This window comes from Vairimorpha necatrix, chromosome 2 (assembly GCF_036630325.1).
Source record: "Vairimorpha necatrix chromosome 2, complete sequence".
NCBI lineage: Eukaryota > Fungi > Microsporidia > Nosematidae > Vairimorpha > Vairimorpha necatrix.
In genome coordinates this window covers 1,234,950-1,251,093 of record NC_088817.1, presented here as the reverse complement: position 1 = coordinate 1,251,093, position 16,144 = coordinate 1,234,950, and the positions used below count along the sequence as shown (strand labels likewise).

The 16,144-nt window shown below is 27.6% G+C and overlaps 7 protein-coding genes across 7 annotated transcripts; 3 read left to right on the top strand and 4 right to left on the bottom strand.

Moving 5' to 3' along the window:
• Window positions 1–791: 791 nt before the first annotated feature.
• On the top strand, window positions 792–1,820 carry VNE69_02240 (uncharacterized protein; the record flags this gene model as incomplete). Its single annotated transcript, XM_065472794.1, has 1 exon — window positions 792–1,820. One exon carries the CDS (start codon window positions 792–794, stop codon window positions 1,818–1,820), a length of 1,029 nt encoding a protein of 342 aa, XP_065328866.1.
• Window positions 1,821–1,973: 153 nt separating this feature from the next.
• On the bottom strand, window positions 1,974–2,803 carry VNE69_02239 (uncharacterized protein; the record flags this gene model as incomplete). The annotated part of the gene is made up of 2 exons (XM_065472793.1): window positions 1,974–2,054; window positions 2,213–2,803. 2 exons carry the CDS (start codon window positions 2,801–2,803, stop codon window positions 1,974–1,976), a joined length of 672 nt encoding a protein of 223 aa, XP_065328865.1.
• Window positions 2,804–3,301: 498 nt separating this feature from the next.
• Window positions 3,302–5,653, bottom strand: VNE69_02238 (transitional endoplasmic reticulum ATPase; the record flags this gene model as incomplete). Its single annotated transcript, XM_065472792.1, has 1 exon — window positions 3,302–5,653. The coding sequence occupies one exon, from the start codon at window positions 5,651–5,653 to the stop codon at window positions 3,302–3,304; it is 2,352 nt and encodes a 783-aa protein (XP_065328864.1).
• A 1,384-nt stretch (window positions 5,654–7,037) lies between these two features.
• On the top strand, window positions 7,038–8,798 carry VNE69_02237 (mechanosensitive channel of small conductance (MscS1F); the record flags this gene model as incomplete). Its single annotated transcript, XM_065472791.1, has 1 exon — window positions 7,038–8,798. One exon carries the CDS (start codon window positions 7,038–7,040, stop codon window positions 8,796–8,798), a length of 1,761 nt encoding a protein of 586 aa, XP_065328863.1.
• Window positions 8,799–8,961: 163 nt separating this feature from the next.
• Window positions 8,962–9,351, bottom strand: VNE69_02236 (nuclear movement CS domain-containing protein; the record flags this gene model as incomplete). Its single annotated transcript, XM_065472790.1, has 1 exon — window positions 8,962–9,351. One exon carries the CDS (start codon window positions 9,349–9,351, stop codon window positions 8,962–8,964), a length of 390 nt encoding a protein of 129 aa, XP_065328862.1.
• Window positions 9,352–9,504: 153 nt separating this feature from the next.
• VNE69_02235 (extended synaptotagmin-2) lies at window positions 9,505–12,699 on the bottom strand (the record flags this gene model as incomplete). Its single annotated transcript, XM_065472789.1, has 1 exon — window positions 9,505–12,699. One exon carries the CDS (start codon window positions 12,697–12,699, stop codon window positions 9,505–9,507), a length of 3,195 nt encoding a protein of 1,064 aa, XP_065328861.1.
• Window positions 12,700–13,226: 527 nt separating this feature from the next.
• On the top strand, window positions 13,227–16,067 carry VNE69_02234 (coatomer subunit beta; the record flags this gene model as incomplete). The annotated part of the gene is made up of 1 exon (XM_065472788.1): window positions 13,227–16,067. The coding sequence occupies one exon, from the start codon at window positions 13,227–13,229 to the stop codon at window positions 16,065–16,067; it is 2,841 nt and encodes a 946-aa protein (XP_065328860.1).
• Window positions 16,068–16,144: the final 77 nt, after the last annotated feature.

Below are 16,144 nucleotides of genomic sequence, written 5' to 3'. Positions count from 1 at the left end.
AAGAATCTGAAAAATTATGATAAAGATATTTCATCAACACAAAAAATAGATGTATTGTCGTAGTCAAGAGAATATTCACATACAAAAACATGTGTAAAACTTTTAAATAAAGCCAATCCTAAACATTAAAGATCCACAAATATAATGGACTGTTTTTTACGTCAGTCAATTTGATATATGATTAATTTGTGAGAAGATTGTAGATTTTATTAAATTTACAGAAAATTTAATATAGAGAATATATAAAATAGTTGTAGCCTCCTTTTTAATTATTTAACATCAAACTATCTTGAATCTCATGCTATATCTTTTACTCATTAAAAAACTGCTCTTAAGTTAAATTATTTTGTTAAATTATATAAAGCAATTAACAATATGAATACATGTATAATGTTTTTACTATGATTGTTTGCGAATATAGTACACAAAAGAACCCAAACAAATTTTTATTGTCTACATTATAGTCAAATTTCTTTTTCATGATGTTTTACTGCTCTCTTATTCATTATGAATAGTATGATTAGTATTAAATCTTGAAAAAAACAAAAATTATTTAAAAATGGATCTTAATGCACTCACATTTGTAAAATTATTTTATATTGTAAGTAAGCCTTTACTTACATCTTAAGCTAAATTCTAATTATTATTTTTTTTTCATATTTCTTTAAACATTCACATAACACTATATGGCTGTTACAATCAATTGACATTATATTGTTTCATATGATTTTCTTTATATAAAAATTGTGTTTAAGTACGACGATTTTCACAAAATATTTTTTCCCCATAAAATGATTTTTATATTAGAAATTATTTATTGTGGCGTATTAGCTTTTGATGAAAACATAAGGGATGTAGTTTATGATACTGAAAGCGGTAATTACGTATCTACAGTATCTTCTCAAAGAGCTTCTGACTTTTTAACATGTGAAAATCTAAAAGTAAAAAAAAATAAAATGGAATACATCGGCGATGATCTTGCTAATGTATTAGATCCTAGCCTGGAATTTACACAAGATATAAATATATTAGATTTTTATGACGACATATGTGATTCTAGTAAAATAAAAAATGAAATGGATATTTATTTCCCAAATAATGATATTGAGTTAATAGAAATAGATAATAATTCTAAAAATACACACATAGATAAACCAAAGCTAATTTTTTATACGTACAAAACTTCACAGTTGGCAAAGGATACCATAAATAAAACTACTTTTGACGTTAAAAATATAGAAAAATGTTTTTTGGAATGTAAAAAAAAAATTCAAAATTTTAAAGAAGAGATGGACAGAAAAGCACCGCCGAAAAAAGAAGAAAGTATGGGAATTAATCTCCCACTGCAAGTACATAAAGATGCTTGGAAATCTTATGGTAAAATTATAGATATATACATAGGTAGTATAAGTAAATTGAGAAAACTTCAATTACCAGAAATAAAAAAAAAGTTAAGAAAATCTCAAGCACCTTCGAATGTTCAAAATATAATATATGAATTTATAAAAATATTTAGTAGTTTTCTAGATATTTATGATATGAAACTTAAATATTTACCATCAAATTTATCCAACAAACATAGAATGAAAATTTATAAATATAATATAGAACTATTTAGTTTATTTGATCACATACCAATAAGCAAATTATTTAAAGTTTTAAAAACTGATTTGAAAAAAATTAAATACGGAAATTTTGATGTTCAAATAAAAATAGATAAAATTTTCAACTCGATGCAAAAAAAATTGATTAAATTATCATCAAGATCGAACAGTGTTATAAACATTTATAAAAAATTAATTCTTATACTTAATCAATAAAATCTTCTTATTTACAACTTTTCACATAGTGTAGTTTAAAATTGAAGTTATTTAATACTTTTTTAATCAATTTTTCATAGTTTTCCACTTTAAACTATATTAAGTGTAAAGATAAATGTCATTTACTTACTTCATTCTTTTTTTTTGATATCTTTAAAGTTGTCCATTGAAACATTCTTTATGTAATCTTAAGAGTAATTTACTCTCAAATTCGCTTAAATTTCCCATTATAATCTATATTATTTAATATAAAATTTTTATTTATACATTTCAATTATCACTCTACCAATAAAAGCCAAAATAAGTATCATAATAACATAAACCAGAAACTTCGATAATAACCACAAAGTAGGTAGAAAGAACAATATAAAAAACAATAAAAACAAAAACACCAATATATTCATCATTGACAATGTCAATGGCCCCATAAGCCTTACATTTTTCGGTTTATTGACAATATTTACACTATCCCCAATATATTCCTTATTTATATTTTGTCCCACCATTTGTAATTTATATTTCTCGCTAATTATTATTGTAGTTGTATCATCACTAAAAAAGTGATGTTCTTCATATCCTTCATTTTGAAAATTTTTTTCTTCGAAACTTGAATCTTCACTTCTATTCCTAGTTAAAAAGATAGCAGACGGTGTTTGGTTTTCAATCAAGTAGTTCATATAATTAGATTCACAATTTAATATTATTTTTGTGTTTTGTTGGAAAATAAATTCTATTTTTAAGATATTATTTGTGATATCAAATGTTTGTACATTGTCATCTATGTCGAGTTCTACAGGACCATCAGTGTATTCTATACTTAAATATGTTCTGTTTTGAGTAAGGTTTAATGAGAAGAGTGTTGTAGTTGACTCGTTGTATTTTATGATTATCTTGTTTTTTACATTTAAATCTAGTTTATTGCCGGAGTTTAGTACTATTATAGGAGTATTAAGATTTTGTACTTCTAGTTTTACAGGAGACATGACTTAAAACATTCTCTGAATATTAAAACTAGAATTGACCAATATATTTTTAGATCAAAAATGATCGAGTAAAAATATTTATATTACAAACTTACAAGTGTATCTCTTTATATTAGATTTTTTCTATTATTTTTTTTAAATGTTTGTAAATTTTTTTTTAATTAGGTTGAATCTAATAAATAATTAGTTATTTAAAAATTCTAATAAAAGATTTACTTGAAATATTTGTTAAAAAATCTCAATAATGAAGATTTTTAATGACTTGTAAACTATAGAAAGCACATGAAATAAGCCTATATGAAATAAACCTATATGAAATTAATATGCATTAATCAGTTTTTAACAAATAAGTCTAAATGAAATAAATATGTATGCAATCAGTTTTTAAAAAATAAGTCTATATGAAATAAATATGTATAAAGTAAGTTTATATATTAACATATAAATCTTTTTAAATAATATATGTCTATAATATAATTTTTTTAAAAGAATACATATTTAATCATATAATCCCGCATCATCATTATTCTTATTAGGCTGGGTATATTTACTTATATCAACTTTCATAGACCTTGCAAATGCTTCATATCTCTCAATATCTTTTTCTAATACACTTCTTCTAGCCGTTTTCATGGCTTCCACAAAATGCTTCTCTGAAATATAAGGCACTGGATCTTCAAGTTCCATAAGGTTACTACCTTCTTTCGCTCTTTCTCTTTCGTATTCAATACTTTCTTTTACTGCTAGTTTACAAGCTCTTTGACAGATTTCTGTCAAATCCGCACCAGAAAATCTATCAGTTGCGTCTACCAGATGCTTAAGGTTTATGTCCGGACTTAGAGGTGTTTTTCTTAAGACTGCGTTTAAGATTGACATTCTACTACCTGCATCAGGTAAAGGAATATAGACTAATTGGTCTAACCTACCAGGTCTCATAATAGCAGAATCAAGTTGATCAGGCCTATTAGTAGCACCAATGATGAAAACATTCTTTTTAGCATTCATACCATCCATTTCTGTTAGTATTTGGTTGATGACTCGATCATCAGCCCCGCTACTACCAGAAGAAGATCCTCTTGATTTTGCTACAGAATCGATTTCATCAAAAAATAAAACACAAGGAGCTGCAGCACGAGCCCGATCGAATAATTCCCTGACATTTGCTTCTGACTCACCAAACCACATGGTGAGTAATTCTGGACCTTTTACAGAAATGAAATTTGCTTTACATTCTGTTGCGACTGCCTTAGCTAGTAAAGTTTTACCACACCCAGGTGGTCCATAAAACAAGACACCTTTTGAAGGAGTTAGACCGAATTTTAAGAATTTCTCTGGGTAAGTTATAGGATATTGAATAGTTTCTCGTAATTCTACTTTTACTTCTGCTAATCCACCAATATCTTCCCATTTAACATTTGGTGTTTCAAGTTTACTTTCCCTTAAAGAACTTGGATTAGTTTGTTCAATAGCGTAGAAGAAGTTGTTCCTGGTGACTTCTAAACTGGACAAAATCCCCGCGTCGATTTTGTCAGAGTCCAAATCAATAGAAGGCAATTTTTCTCTGATTTGTTGTAAAGCTGCCTCTGAGCACAAAGAGGCGATATCACTACCACCAAACCCATGTAATTCGTCTGCTATTTCCACTAAGTCGACATCTCTAGACATTTTCATATTTTTAGTATGAATTCTCAATATTTCTAATCTTCCAGTCGAGTCTGGTACACCAATTTCCAGTTCTTTACCAAATCTTCCGTATCTTCTTAAAGCAGGGTCTATTGAATTTGGCCTGTTAGTGGCGGCCAAGACGATGACTCCTTCTCTTGTTTTTGCTCCATCCATTAGAGTTAATAATTGAGACACGATTCTTTTTTCTACTTCTCCTTGAGTTTTATCTCTTTTTGGTGCTAGAGAATCTACTTCATCTATAAAAATGATACTTGGTTTATTTTTTTCTGCCTCGTCGAAAGCTTTCCTTAGATTATTTTCACTTTCTCCTGCCATTTTAGACATGATTTCTGGTCCATTTATCATATAAATAAATGCTCCTGTTTCGTTTGCTATAGCTTTAGCTATTAAAGTCTTTCCTGATCCAGGCGGCCCGTATAAAAGAATTCCTTTTGGTGGTTTTACACCCAATTTCTTATAAAGTTGAGGGTGTCTCAAAGGAAGTTCTATTAGTTCTTTAATTTGTGCTAATTGTTTCCTACATCCTCCTATGTCATCATATCCGATCATATTAAATTCTTGTTCTGCTTCTTCTCTAGTGATTGTTTCATCAGAGATGACTTTAGTGCCGTCGACTATAAACCCGTGTTTTATATCTGAGCCTTCTTTATTTGTCATAGAGACTACTTTATATTCCACAGATCCAAGTCCAGAATTAATTCTGTATCTGTTTCCTACAGACAGAGGCATAGACTTGTCTTCTAGAAAAGGCTCAACAAAGGCCTGAAAAAGGTCACCTTTGATTTTTTCCACTGTATCAGCAATAGGCAAAAAGACTAGTTGTTCAATAACTCCTATAGATCCACAAGGATAAACTTTCACTATGTCATTAATTCTCAATTTCAAATTTACTCTACCATCTTTTTTTATACAAATTGTCTTTTTAGGGATCTCATTCATTTCTACTAGAAAGAAGACTACTTCTGAACATTTCTTACCTTTTAAAGTTATGTAGTCGCCAATAATAAGATCTAAATCTTCTATAGTCTGAGGATTGATACCTACTTCGAAGACTTGAAGTTTCTCATGATTATGATCAGTGACAAGTAGCGCATTTTTAGTAGTATTTTCTAATATTGCAGTAGATAGATCTACTTTATTATTTTCTTCATGATTTGTTTGCATTTTTAGGGGTTATTTTTGATTTTTTATTTTAAGCATAAACTTTTGAAGTGATAATAATAATATGTAAGAATCAAATATTGTAGTAATAATAATATTGTAAAATAATAGTTATAATATTGTAGTTATAATATTGTAGTGTTATAATATGTAAAATAAGATATATGTAAATAAATATGTAAAATCGGAGCATTTTCACTTTATCCCCCCCCTTACCAATATAAATTAAGAATTCTTAAAAAATATCCCTTTTTTTCGAAATTCGAAGCGGAAAAAATGTGAAGGAGCAAAAGTCAAAAAAATAAAGTTGTAATAAAATAGCATATTTACCAAAAATAAAACAATTTTTTTTTCGTTTTTTTTTCAATTTTTTAAAAATTTCCTTCTTCCAATTATTGATCAAGATTTATCTTTATTGTACATTGCAATGTATAACAACGAAAATCTCTATATAAACAATATTTATAAGGTTCATTTGCTGTTATAAATGAATATTTTTCAAGAATTAAAGAATTTTCCAAACATGTAATATTTTACTTTTGGAGCTAAAATATAACATATCTTATTAAATTGATATTATATACACATCAATAATTCTTTAAAGAGCATAAATATAACATTATTTTTTCTCTGTTTGTCTAAAAAAACCAATGAAAACCTAAAAAACAAGACTAATAAATATACTTCAAACTAAGAATAACCAAACCTAGAATCTGTTTTAAACAACATAAACTGTGTATAAACATGTTTATCTTTGGCAAAAAATTAATTGTAATGACAAAAGAAAGCAATAGGTTAAAACATATTTTTACAAATTTAGACTTCTATTTAACTCATAGTTTTTTAGAAAAAACATTAAATTGGTTTAAATAATAAATTTTTATAAACTATGTTCAAATTAGATATTTCTAAGACCATTTTTTTACTTATGTAAATTTTTCTCTGTTCCTTTCCGCTCTGGACACTTTGACTTTTGAAAAACAGGGCTAAAAATAAAAAATTCTGTATTTATATTGGTAAGGGGGGGATAAAGTGGAAATTAGCCGTAAAATCAAATAGTATTTGTCACGGGACAGCTCTCCAGTGGTTCTACGCCTACCCTGGAGGCCAGAGAATACTAGTATATAGAAAGTCTCCTCTTATTTTTAATCATGTTTTTAGAGGGGAAATGTACCACATTTTCCCGCCCATAAACATAAAAAAAAACATCCCTAGAAGGGTATGAAGAAATCTAATAAAATTTTAACAGTAAAGATTCTTCGAGGACTGTTGGACATACAACAGTCCACAGTATTTATTAAATATAAATATATGGTATTTATTGTTGTGTTTGTTGATTGGTACACTCCTTTTTGTTTTTTAAGTTGTTTTTTTACTACCCCCTTGTATGATTCTAGTCCCTTTCATTTTGTCTGTCTTCTTAGACTTGACTCTTCTTTTCATTTTCGAAATTTCTAATCTTAAAACTAAGCGTCTTTTATTTTTCCCTCTCTCATTTCTTCATTGTATTATTGTTTATCTCACTTATTTAACCAGGGAGAAATCTCCATTTAATATTTTTATAAAAACTTTCTTCAGATTATTTAAATTTCTCTTCTTTTTTATTTTTATCCACACAGTACAAGAAATAATCTTAATAACTTATTCTGATTCTTTATACACAGGCCTAATAATTCTTATGATTTTAGATTTAATTCGTGCTTTTTCTTATGAAATAATTTCCAGAAATTTCAAATCTAGAATATCTAATGAAATATTAGAAATAGAACCATTTATTTCTAATAATTCAATTAGTAATTCTAGTACTAGTAGTCAAGTATCTGTTGATGAGTTTTTTAGTAGAGGTAAACCTGTTAGTTTAGATTATGATTATTTATTTGATATTTGGAATGATGAATCATTACAAATTAATAAATCTTTGGCAGTTTATACACAAGAAGATATTAGTTTAAGAACAGAAGCAGAAGAAATTAGTAAAGAAGCGAGATTTTTTAATAAAAAATCTCTAATAAGTAGAAAGATTCCCCATAAAAAGCAGGAAAAATTTCAAGATTTAATAGATGATAAATCTAATATCGATTATAAAAATGATTTAATAGATATTGATAAATCTAATATTGATTTAATAGATAATGATAAATCTAATATAGATTCCAATTTAATATCAAATTTAATAGATATTGATATAGATGATATAGATGATTCTAGTTCTGATTCCTCAAATTTCATACAGAAAAAAGATCAAGAAGCTAATTTGTGGATCTCTATAAATGAAGAAATTAGGAAGGCTCAGCCTCCTCAGCCCAAATCTGGTAGAATTACTAAGAAATCTTTAAAATATCATTTTAAAGATAAATCTGATTTACTTTACAATATTCTATCTTTTAATAGAACTGAAGAATTAAATTATCTTGTCTTTAGAGATAATATTAGACAAATTAATAATGAAAGAGAGAATCTATTTATAGTAATAGAATGTAATAGAAATTTACTAAGTAAAGTAAGACATACTCTAATATTTATAGAATTATTAGTTTTATACTGGTTTATTTCTAATTGGTTAAATATTAAGCCTTTACTTGTTGAATTATGTCTACCTATCTTCATTTTGCCTGCTTTTTCTACTCTTAAAGAAATTATTGAATCTTTTCTTTTTATTTGTTATAGTCATCCTTATGACCCAGGAGATAGAATATATTTAGATAATGAGAATTATATAGTCAGAGATATTTCATTATTAACTACTACTCTGATAAGATGGGATGGATATAAATGTTATATTTCTAATTTGAGAATAAAAGATAAATCTATTACAAATATAAGAAGATCTCAAGGCCAGACTTGGAATTTGGAATTTCTTATAGATTCCCATACTTCTGATAGGAAGATGGAAATATTACAAGATATTCTAAATAGACTTGTTAAAGAAGATAAGGCTTATAAAAGTATACAAATACACACAGGGGAGATTATTGACTCAGCTTATATAAAACTTAATATTTTAGTAAAGCATAAATATAATTTCCAGAATGGATTTCTAATGTGGAATAATCATACTAAATTTCTAAGGATATTATCAGCTTCACTAGCAATAATCAATGTGAAATACTTACCACTTAATCGTGACATATTACATATGCATAAATAAAATATGCATTAATTGTATTTGCATTATTTATATTAAATATGCATTATTTATATTTAATTATGCATTGTCTTATTTAAACTTAACTTTATTTAGACTTAACTTTATTTAGTCTAAATTAAATGTATACAAATTAAATATATATAGTATATTATAAAATCTTGGTTTATTCATTTTGGCGATGGAAATTATAGGCCATCTTTTCTATCGATGCTCTCGTTTCTGGATCTAACATACTGAAATCCCCTTCACTCTCCTCTGCCAGTTTATCAGTGTCCACTTTCTCTGATCCCTCAAGGAGTGACTCCCACCAGTCATTCGCCTTCTTAGGGAAGAAGAAGTCAATAGTCTGATCTTCTTCATTTTTAAGCCAGAACTCAAAGCCCACTTGTATCCTCTTAAAGAGTACTCCTTCTAGTACAATCTCCCCATTGTACTTTATTTTTATATTCCTGTCTTTTATAGTGGATTTTATCCTGATCTTGTCTGATTCCTTAAGAGGGAAAGAGACTTGGACTTCATTGAGATCTTGTTTCCAAGAATAAGACGAGGGCATTATAAAATTAAGGGATCAGAAAAATATAAAGAAGAAAAAGCTTCTAATATCTACTACATATAATAATAGATATTAAATATAATTATACAATATATTAGACTGTATTAAATATAATCATGACTATATTAAATATAATAATATTAGACTATTTTTTTAAAAATTAAAGAAATCCCCAAGTATATTCCTCTTCTTCACTTTAAGGGTCTTACTATCCCTACAGAAATTAAACCCTATTCTTAAACTACTCTCACTCCTCTTAAAACTCTTACTATCCATCATCTTAAAATCTACTTCACTAAACCCTTCTAAAATATTATGAAGAGGAAACTCTACAAAACATAATAAGGAATTCTTACTACTGGAATATTGATCATAAATCTGTATACAGAATATATCCCTGATTTTATCTACAGGCATAACAAAAGATTCATAAAATATGGGATCATTACTCTCTGAAGCAGACTTAGTCTTATACACAGTATTATCATTTACTAAGACCTTGACATAAGCATTGACTCTTCCTCTCTCTGAAGACTTAAGATTCTTAGCAGATTTTATATAAATTTCTAAGAAACCCTTCTTGAGATTTAAAGGTAAGAAATAATTACAAGTCTGGATTTGGACTTTTATATCTGCTGATAGGCCGAATTCATTAAAAGAAATCTTCTCATTTGTAAATCTCAAGGGTAAAAATAAACTCCCTAAGATTCTATTTTCTCCTTGATCTGCAACTTTGACTAAAGCCAAGAGGTCTTCATTTCCTAATAAAATAGTGAAGACATTATTTATCTTTTTATTTCTACTATAAGCAGAAGCAACCTTAGAATCTAATCTATAATTAGAACTAGTATATCTATTATCTAATGAGTTATTACTATTTTCGTTATTATTATATCTAGTATCAATTTTAAGTAGTTCTATAAATATTTCTTCATTTAATCCTTCGAATTCCCCAAATTGTACTTGTATTATCTTAAGATTCTCTTTCTTACTTGGACTCCCTTTAAAATCTTCTAAAAATTCCCCTTCTATTCTTAATACCACTGAAATATTATCTGGTAAAATCAGGCCTAATCTTTTTGATTCTCCTGTGTAATTTATAGAAATCTCTTCTTCTCCTAAAAAGACATCTCCATTACTCGTCTCTTTATACAACTTAAACTTCATCTTATCATTATCATGTACTGGTACAAATATACTCTTCTTTATAGGCAAGGAAGATGTAAAAGGATCCATCTTGAAAATATCTAAACTCGTCTCTACTACCCCATAAAATATTCCCTGTTCACTGACTGTCTCTACTGTAATCTTCTGTACAGAAATATAATTTATAAAATTATTATTTTCTTGTTCTAAATTTATATATTGAAAATCAAACTGGGCTTCTAAAGTACCAGATCGTGCATCTTTCAATTTATATTTTATAGGTTTCCCTTCTACTAAATCTTGTAAATTTATTCCAACTCTGCCTATTATTTCTGAATTTCTATCATTTATTATACAAATTGATACTACATCAACTTGTAAATCTCTACTGAAAAATTTGAAAATTTCATTATAATTTGGACTATTATTATTAAAAACCCTTTTAGATTCAAATATGTAAAATGTACTATCTGAAGAAGGGAGGAGTTTCAAAGACAGGGAATTATTCCCTGTCTTAATATTATTTATATCATGATCATCTGTCTTTAATACATGAGACACTACAAGGGCCGCGGCACTAGAAGTATTTTTTATATATTCAAAAGGGATACTATTCTTATCTTTATGTAAAGGGGAGACTATTATACAACAATAACTTGAGTATAAGGATTTATCATTATCTAAACTTAACATATTTTCTACTCCTATAAGTTTCAATGTGACAATAGCAGAATTAGTCCTTATATTTGTAATAGGGTAAAATATCAGATTAGTATTTAGATATGCATATGTTTGTTCATTCTTAATTAATCTGACTTTATCGAATTTATTTCTCTTCATACGACTTTGTTTTGAATTTGTAGATATTGAATTTCCATTTGTATTTTGTTCATTTCCATCTTCTAAGGTTTTAGTTTTTTCTGATTCTTTTAAGTTTTCATAATTCAGGAATATTTGCCCTGTTATTTTCCCCTCTCCATAGAAATTTATTCCTATCTTTTCATCTACATTCTGTAAAATTGTATAAAAATATTCATTAAATACTAAATTTCTTCCTGTCTTCTGATTAGTCTGATACAAGGGAATATTGTCCACATCTATTTCTCCTGTTAATTTCTCATCTTCTTCATTCTCCAAATTTAATATTTGTAAACAGGCTACTCCTATTTCATACCCTTGAGATTGAGAAATCTTATCTATGTCAATAGTAATAGAATTCGGATTTATTACTAATTTGGACATTTCATTTATAATAGTCTTCTTTATCCATGTACTTAATCCTGGTACATCCATAATATCAACAATCTTAAGAGGTACTAAAGTAAAATCAAAATGAGGAATTTCCATTAGACAAACTTCTACATCTTTTATAAAATTATTCTTATTTATCAAATTTAAAGTGGCTCTAATTCTCCCTTTAAAACAAATCTCTTTTACTAAAATTGGAAGATTAATTCCTAAATTATTTCTTGTACCTAATCTCGCTTTTAAAATAATCTTAGAATTCCACTGCTTATCTTCTCCTAAATAATATTCTATAGCATCTACAGTAGCCTCTAGAGGAATAAAAGACACTGAACAATCAAGTGTCACTTTATTCTCTTTACTAGAATGAAAAGTAATCTGCTCTATCACAGGAGCACGACTCCCTAAAGTAAACTCTGTCAATCTCAAATCTCTAAGAAAAGGAGGACAGACTTTTAATAATTCCCTATTAACATTCTGATAAATATCAGAAGAAACAACAGGCTCTGCTACTTTCCAAAACTTATTTAAAATAAAATTCATCCATTCTACTGTCTCCCCTGAATATTTACATTTCTCTCTTCTTGCATTATCATGTACTAAAGATTTAAGACTAGTAGTAAATTTATCAACTTTTCTTTTATAAACAAAATAAACTGCATAACCAACAAACAAAACATTAAGAAAACTAAATCTAAATCTACCAACAAAATATCCTCCTAAAACTCCAAGAAAAATTAAAGAAGGAATTTTTAAATAAAAGAAAAGACCTTCTTTAGGTTCTAGATCAAGTGCACTTTGGTATTCTACTATACTGGATTTGTAATGTTTAGGTAAAGCAGACTTGTGCTTGACTGGGATACTACGAGGAGAAATGGGTTTAGAAAGATTTCTTCTTATTAAGGAATTTTCAACTTGATCAACTTTTTCTGAATTTTCGTCTTCCTGTTTATGCATTTTTATGGGTAAAAAGTTTTTATTTATGTATAAAATAGTTTGTTTCTTTTTTGAAACAAACTGTCAAATTTATTTATGCAAAAAAGCATAAATAAGAAAAAAATTGCATGAAATACAGAAAAAAAGAAAAGTATTTCATGGTGAAAAGTTTATGAAATATGATCTCATTATTACTATAATAAAGTATACATAAATGTGTTAAGTAGATTAATAATAGAAGAGGCAGTCAAGAATATCATGAAGAGATTGTGCTCAATATAAATAAAGCATACAACCAGGTAACCATGTAAAATAAGATGCTTCTAAAATGGATTTTGTTTAATGTAAATTGAGGACGAAGAAAAACATTTGCACAAAATAGGAAAATGATATTTTATTTTATAATCTAATTAGATAAAATAAGTCTCTTTGTTCCTAGTTAAGAAATTTATGGTTCATTTTCCTGGATTAACATGTGAAATGTCTTTTTGTTTCTTTTTTATTGGATGTTGTTTTTCTTTATAAATAATTTTCCCAAGAAGGGCAAGATGATCGATAAAAAAATTACAGTCCTTTTGAGTCAACAAACTACACGGGTAAAATCTGTAGATTTCCACCCCGTAAAACCAATCTTTATCATTGGTCTACATGATGGTAGAATTCAAGCCTGGGATTACAACTCAAATGCTTGTATCTTCGAATTCTTAGATACAAATAAACTTGAACAAGGATCTATAAGATCTGTCTGTTTTCATCCTCATGGAGATTTCTTTGTAAGTTGTGGAGATGACAAATTAATAAGAATGTGGGATTATACAAAAAGAAAATTACTAAAAATTTTTAAAGGACACACTGATTTTATAAGGAGTTGCGATTTTCATCCTACAAAACCATGGATTATTAGTGCTTCAGATGATCAAACAATAAAAATTTGGAATTTTATGACTGGGAAATGTCTAACGACTGCTACAGGACATTCTCATTATGTAATGAGTGCGAAATTTCTAGATGAGAATACTATTATAAGTGGGTCTTTAGATAATTCTATTAGAATTTGGGACTGTAAGAATTTGTTTGAAAAAACAAACAAATTCGTCCCTGACGTCATAGTCAAACAAATTGTACATGGTCATGATAGAGGTGTAAATTTCATAGAAATTTATTTTGAAAATAATGAAATTTTAATTTTATCTGGTGGAGATGACAGAGAAGTAAAAATCTGGGATTATAGACATGAATTATTAGAAAGGGAAAGTGTTTTCGCTCATCAAGGATGTGTTAGTGGTTCTGTTCTTTATAATAATTTTGTATGTAGCGTAGGAGAAGATGGTTTATTTTGTATTTTCGATTTAAAGACTAAAAAATCTACTAAGCATTTTCTAGATACAAGATATTGGACAATAAAATGTAAAAATGGGTTTTTTGTATTAGGACATGATAATGGATTTGAAATTTTAGAATATTCTGAACCAAAATTAGTATCAGCGAATAAGAAAGGATGTTTTTATTATAAAAATAATTTTTTCTATTTTTCAGATTTGAACACAGAGAGAAAAGTCTGCAAAGCAGAAGGAGAAATTAAGTCTATTAATTCTTTAGAGAATATTTTATTAATTAGACATAATCAAGGATATGAAATTTATGAGAAGAATAAGAAGATCGTTCAGGGATCTGGACAAGGAATATTTTTATATGAAGATTTAGTGATAGTAGAAAAGAAAGATAAGGAAATTATCATAAAAGATTTAGATCAAAATATTTTAAGGTCTTTTGAGACTTGTGCAGGGGATTTATTATTTGGTAATGAGAAATATTTCTTCGTAGTAAATAATAATTTATTATTGAGATACACGAGAGAAGGTTTAGTCGACTCTGTGAATTTGGGATTTCCCTGTGAAAATGTTTACATTTCCGAATTAGGAAAAGAATACGCCTTTATTTCCAAGAATAAGATCGCTTTGTATGACGAGAATATGAATTTGATAAATCAAGAAAATGAAATAGTAAATATTAGAGGAGGTTTCTTCTATGAAGATATTTTCATATACGCGACTTCTAAACATTTGAAATATCTTTTTTCTGAACAGGGTGTTTTGATCAGCTTAGATTCTGTCATTTACCCTTTCTTTTATAAAGACGACTTGATATTTTTCATATCTGACGAAGGTATAGAAAGTATGGAAGTTGACATTACAGAGATAAATTTCAAGAAACAAGTCATAATTAATGGAGATATGAATATTATTACAGATATTATAGAATCAGGATCTCTGCCTGGACTTAGTCCCTTGTCTTTTTTAATAAAAAAGCACAAGGGTGACATAGCCTTGCCTTATATAAAAAATATAAAGCAGAGATTTGAGCTCTGCTTGAGTACAGGGAAATTTGAAGAATGTTTTAAATATTGTGAAGAAGAACAAGACCATCAGATGTATGAGAAATTATGTCAAGTGGCAATAGAAAATGCGAATTTTGAGATTTCTGAGAAATGTTTAATATTTTTACAAGAGTGGTATGAATTATTTATACTATATATTTGTACTAATAAAAAAGAGAAATTAAAAGAATTGATAGAAATTTGTGATGAACAAACAGAGAAAATAATAAGATTATATTTAGAAGATACAAAATATTTCTATTTACAATATAATAATGAGAAAAGCAAAATTGATACTAAAAAATTAAATAAGAAAGGCAAAAATGATACTAAAAAATTAAATGATAGTAATAATCAAGAGAAATTAGTTGGAGGTAAAGAAAAAATAAGATTTAAGGAATTAAATGAACATTTAGAGAAAATGAATATTCAAGATTACAATAAAGATTTACTAGAGAATATCAAATACGAGAAAGTTGATATAAATTCATCCTTAGAAAAGGCGTATGGACTTGTTACACTGGGGAATTTTATTGAGGCCTTGGAAATATTCAGAAATTGCCTCTACACCCTGGCGACTCAAGAATCCAGTGAAGATTTGAGGTTTAATTTGGGCGAATATATTTCTGGCCTCAATACACAATTGTACCGTAAAAAGGAAGAAGACCCAAGAAAGCAGATAATTTTTGCCAAATATTTTGCATCCCTAAATTTGAAGCCTGAGCATAAGAAACTGGCCCAGCAGGAATATGTGAGTGTATGCCTGAAGAATGGGAATTATAAAGAAGCCAAAAAACAGGCCCTTGTTTTTAGTGAAGAAAATAAGCCCAAAATAATCAGGAAGGCTCTCAAGCTTGAGGACCCCGAAGATATGTTTGATATTCCCGAGGGAATATTCTGCTATGATATTTTAGATTTTTTCAGTGAGGGGAAAGTGTGTTCATTTTGTTATGTACGAAGTCAAGAAGGGGAGATTTGTAGTTTATGTGAAATTGGATATTTGACTCAATAAAGAACTTTCAATATAAATATCTAATTTTATATATATAAAATATCTTGTCTAAGTATATTAGATTATTTAAAGTTTAT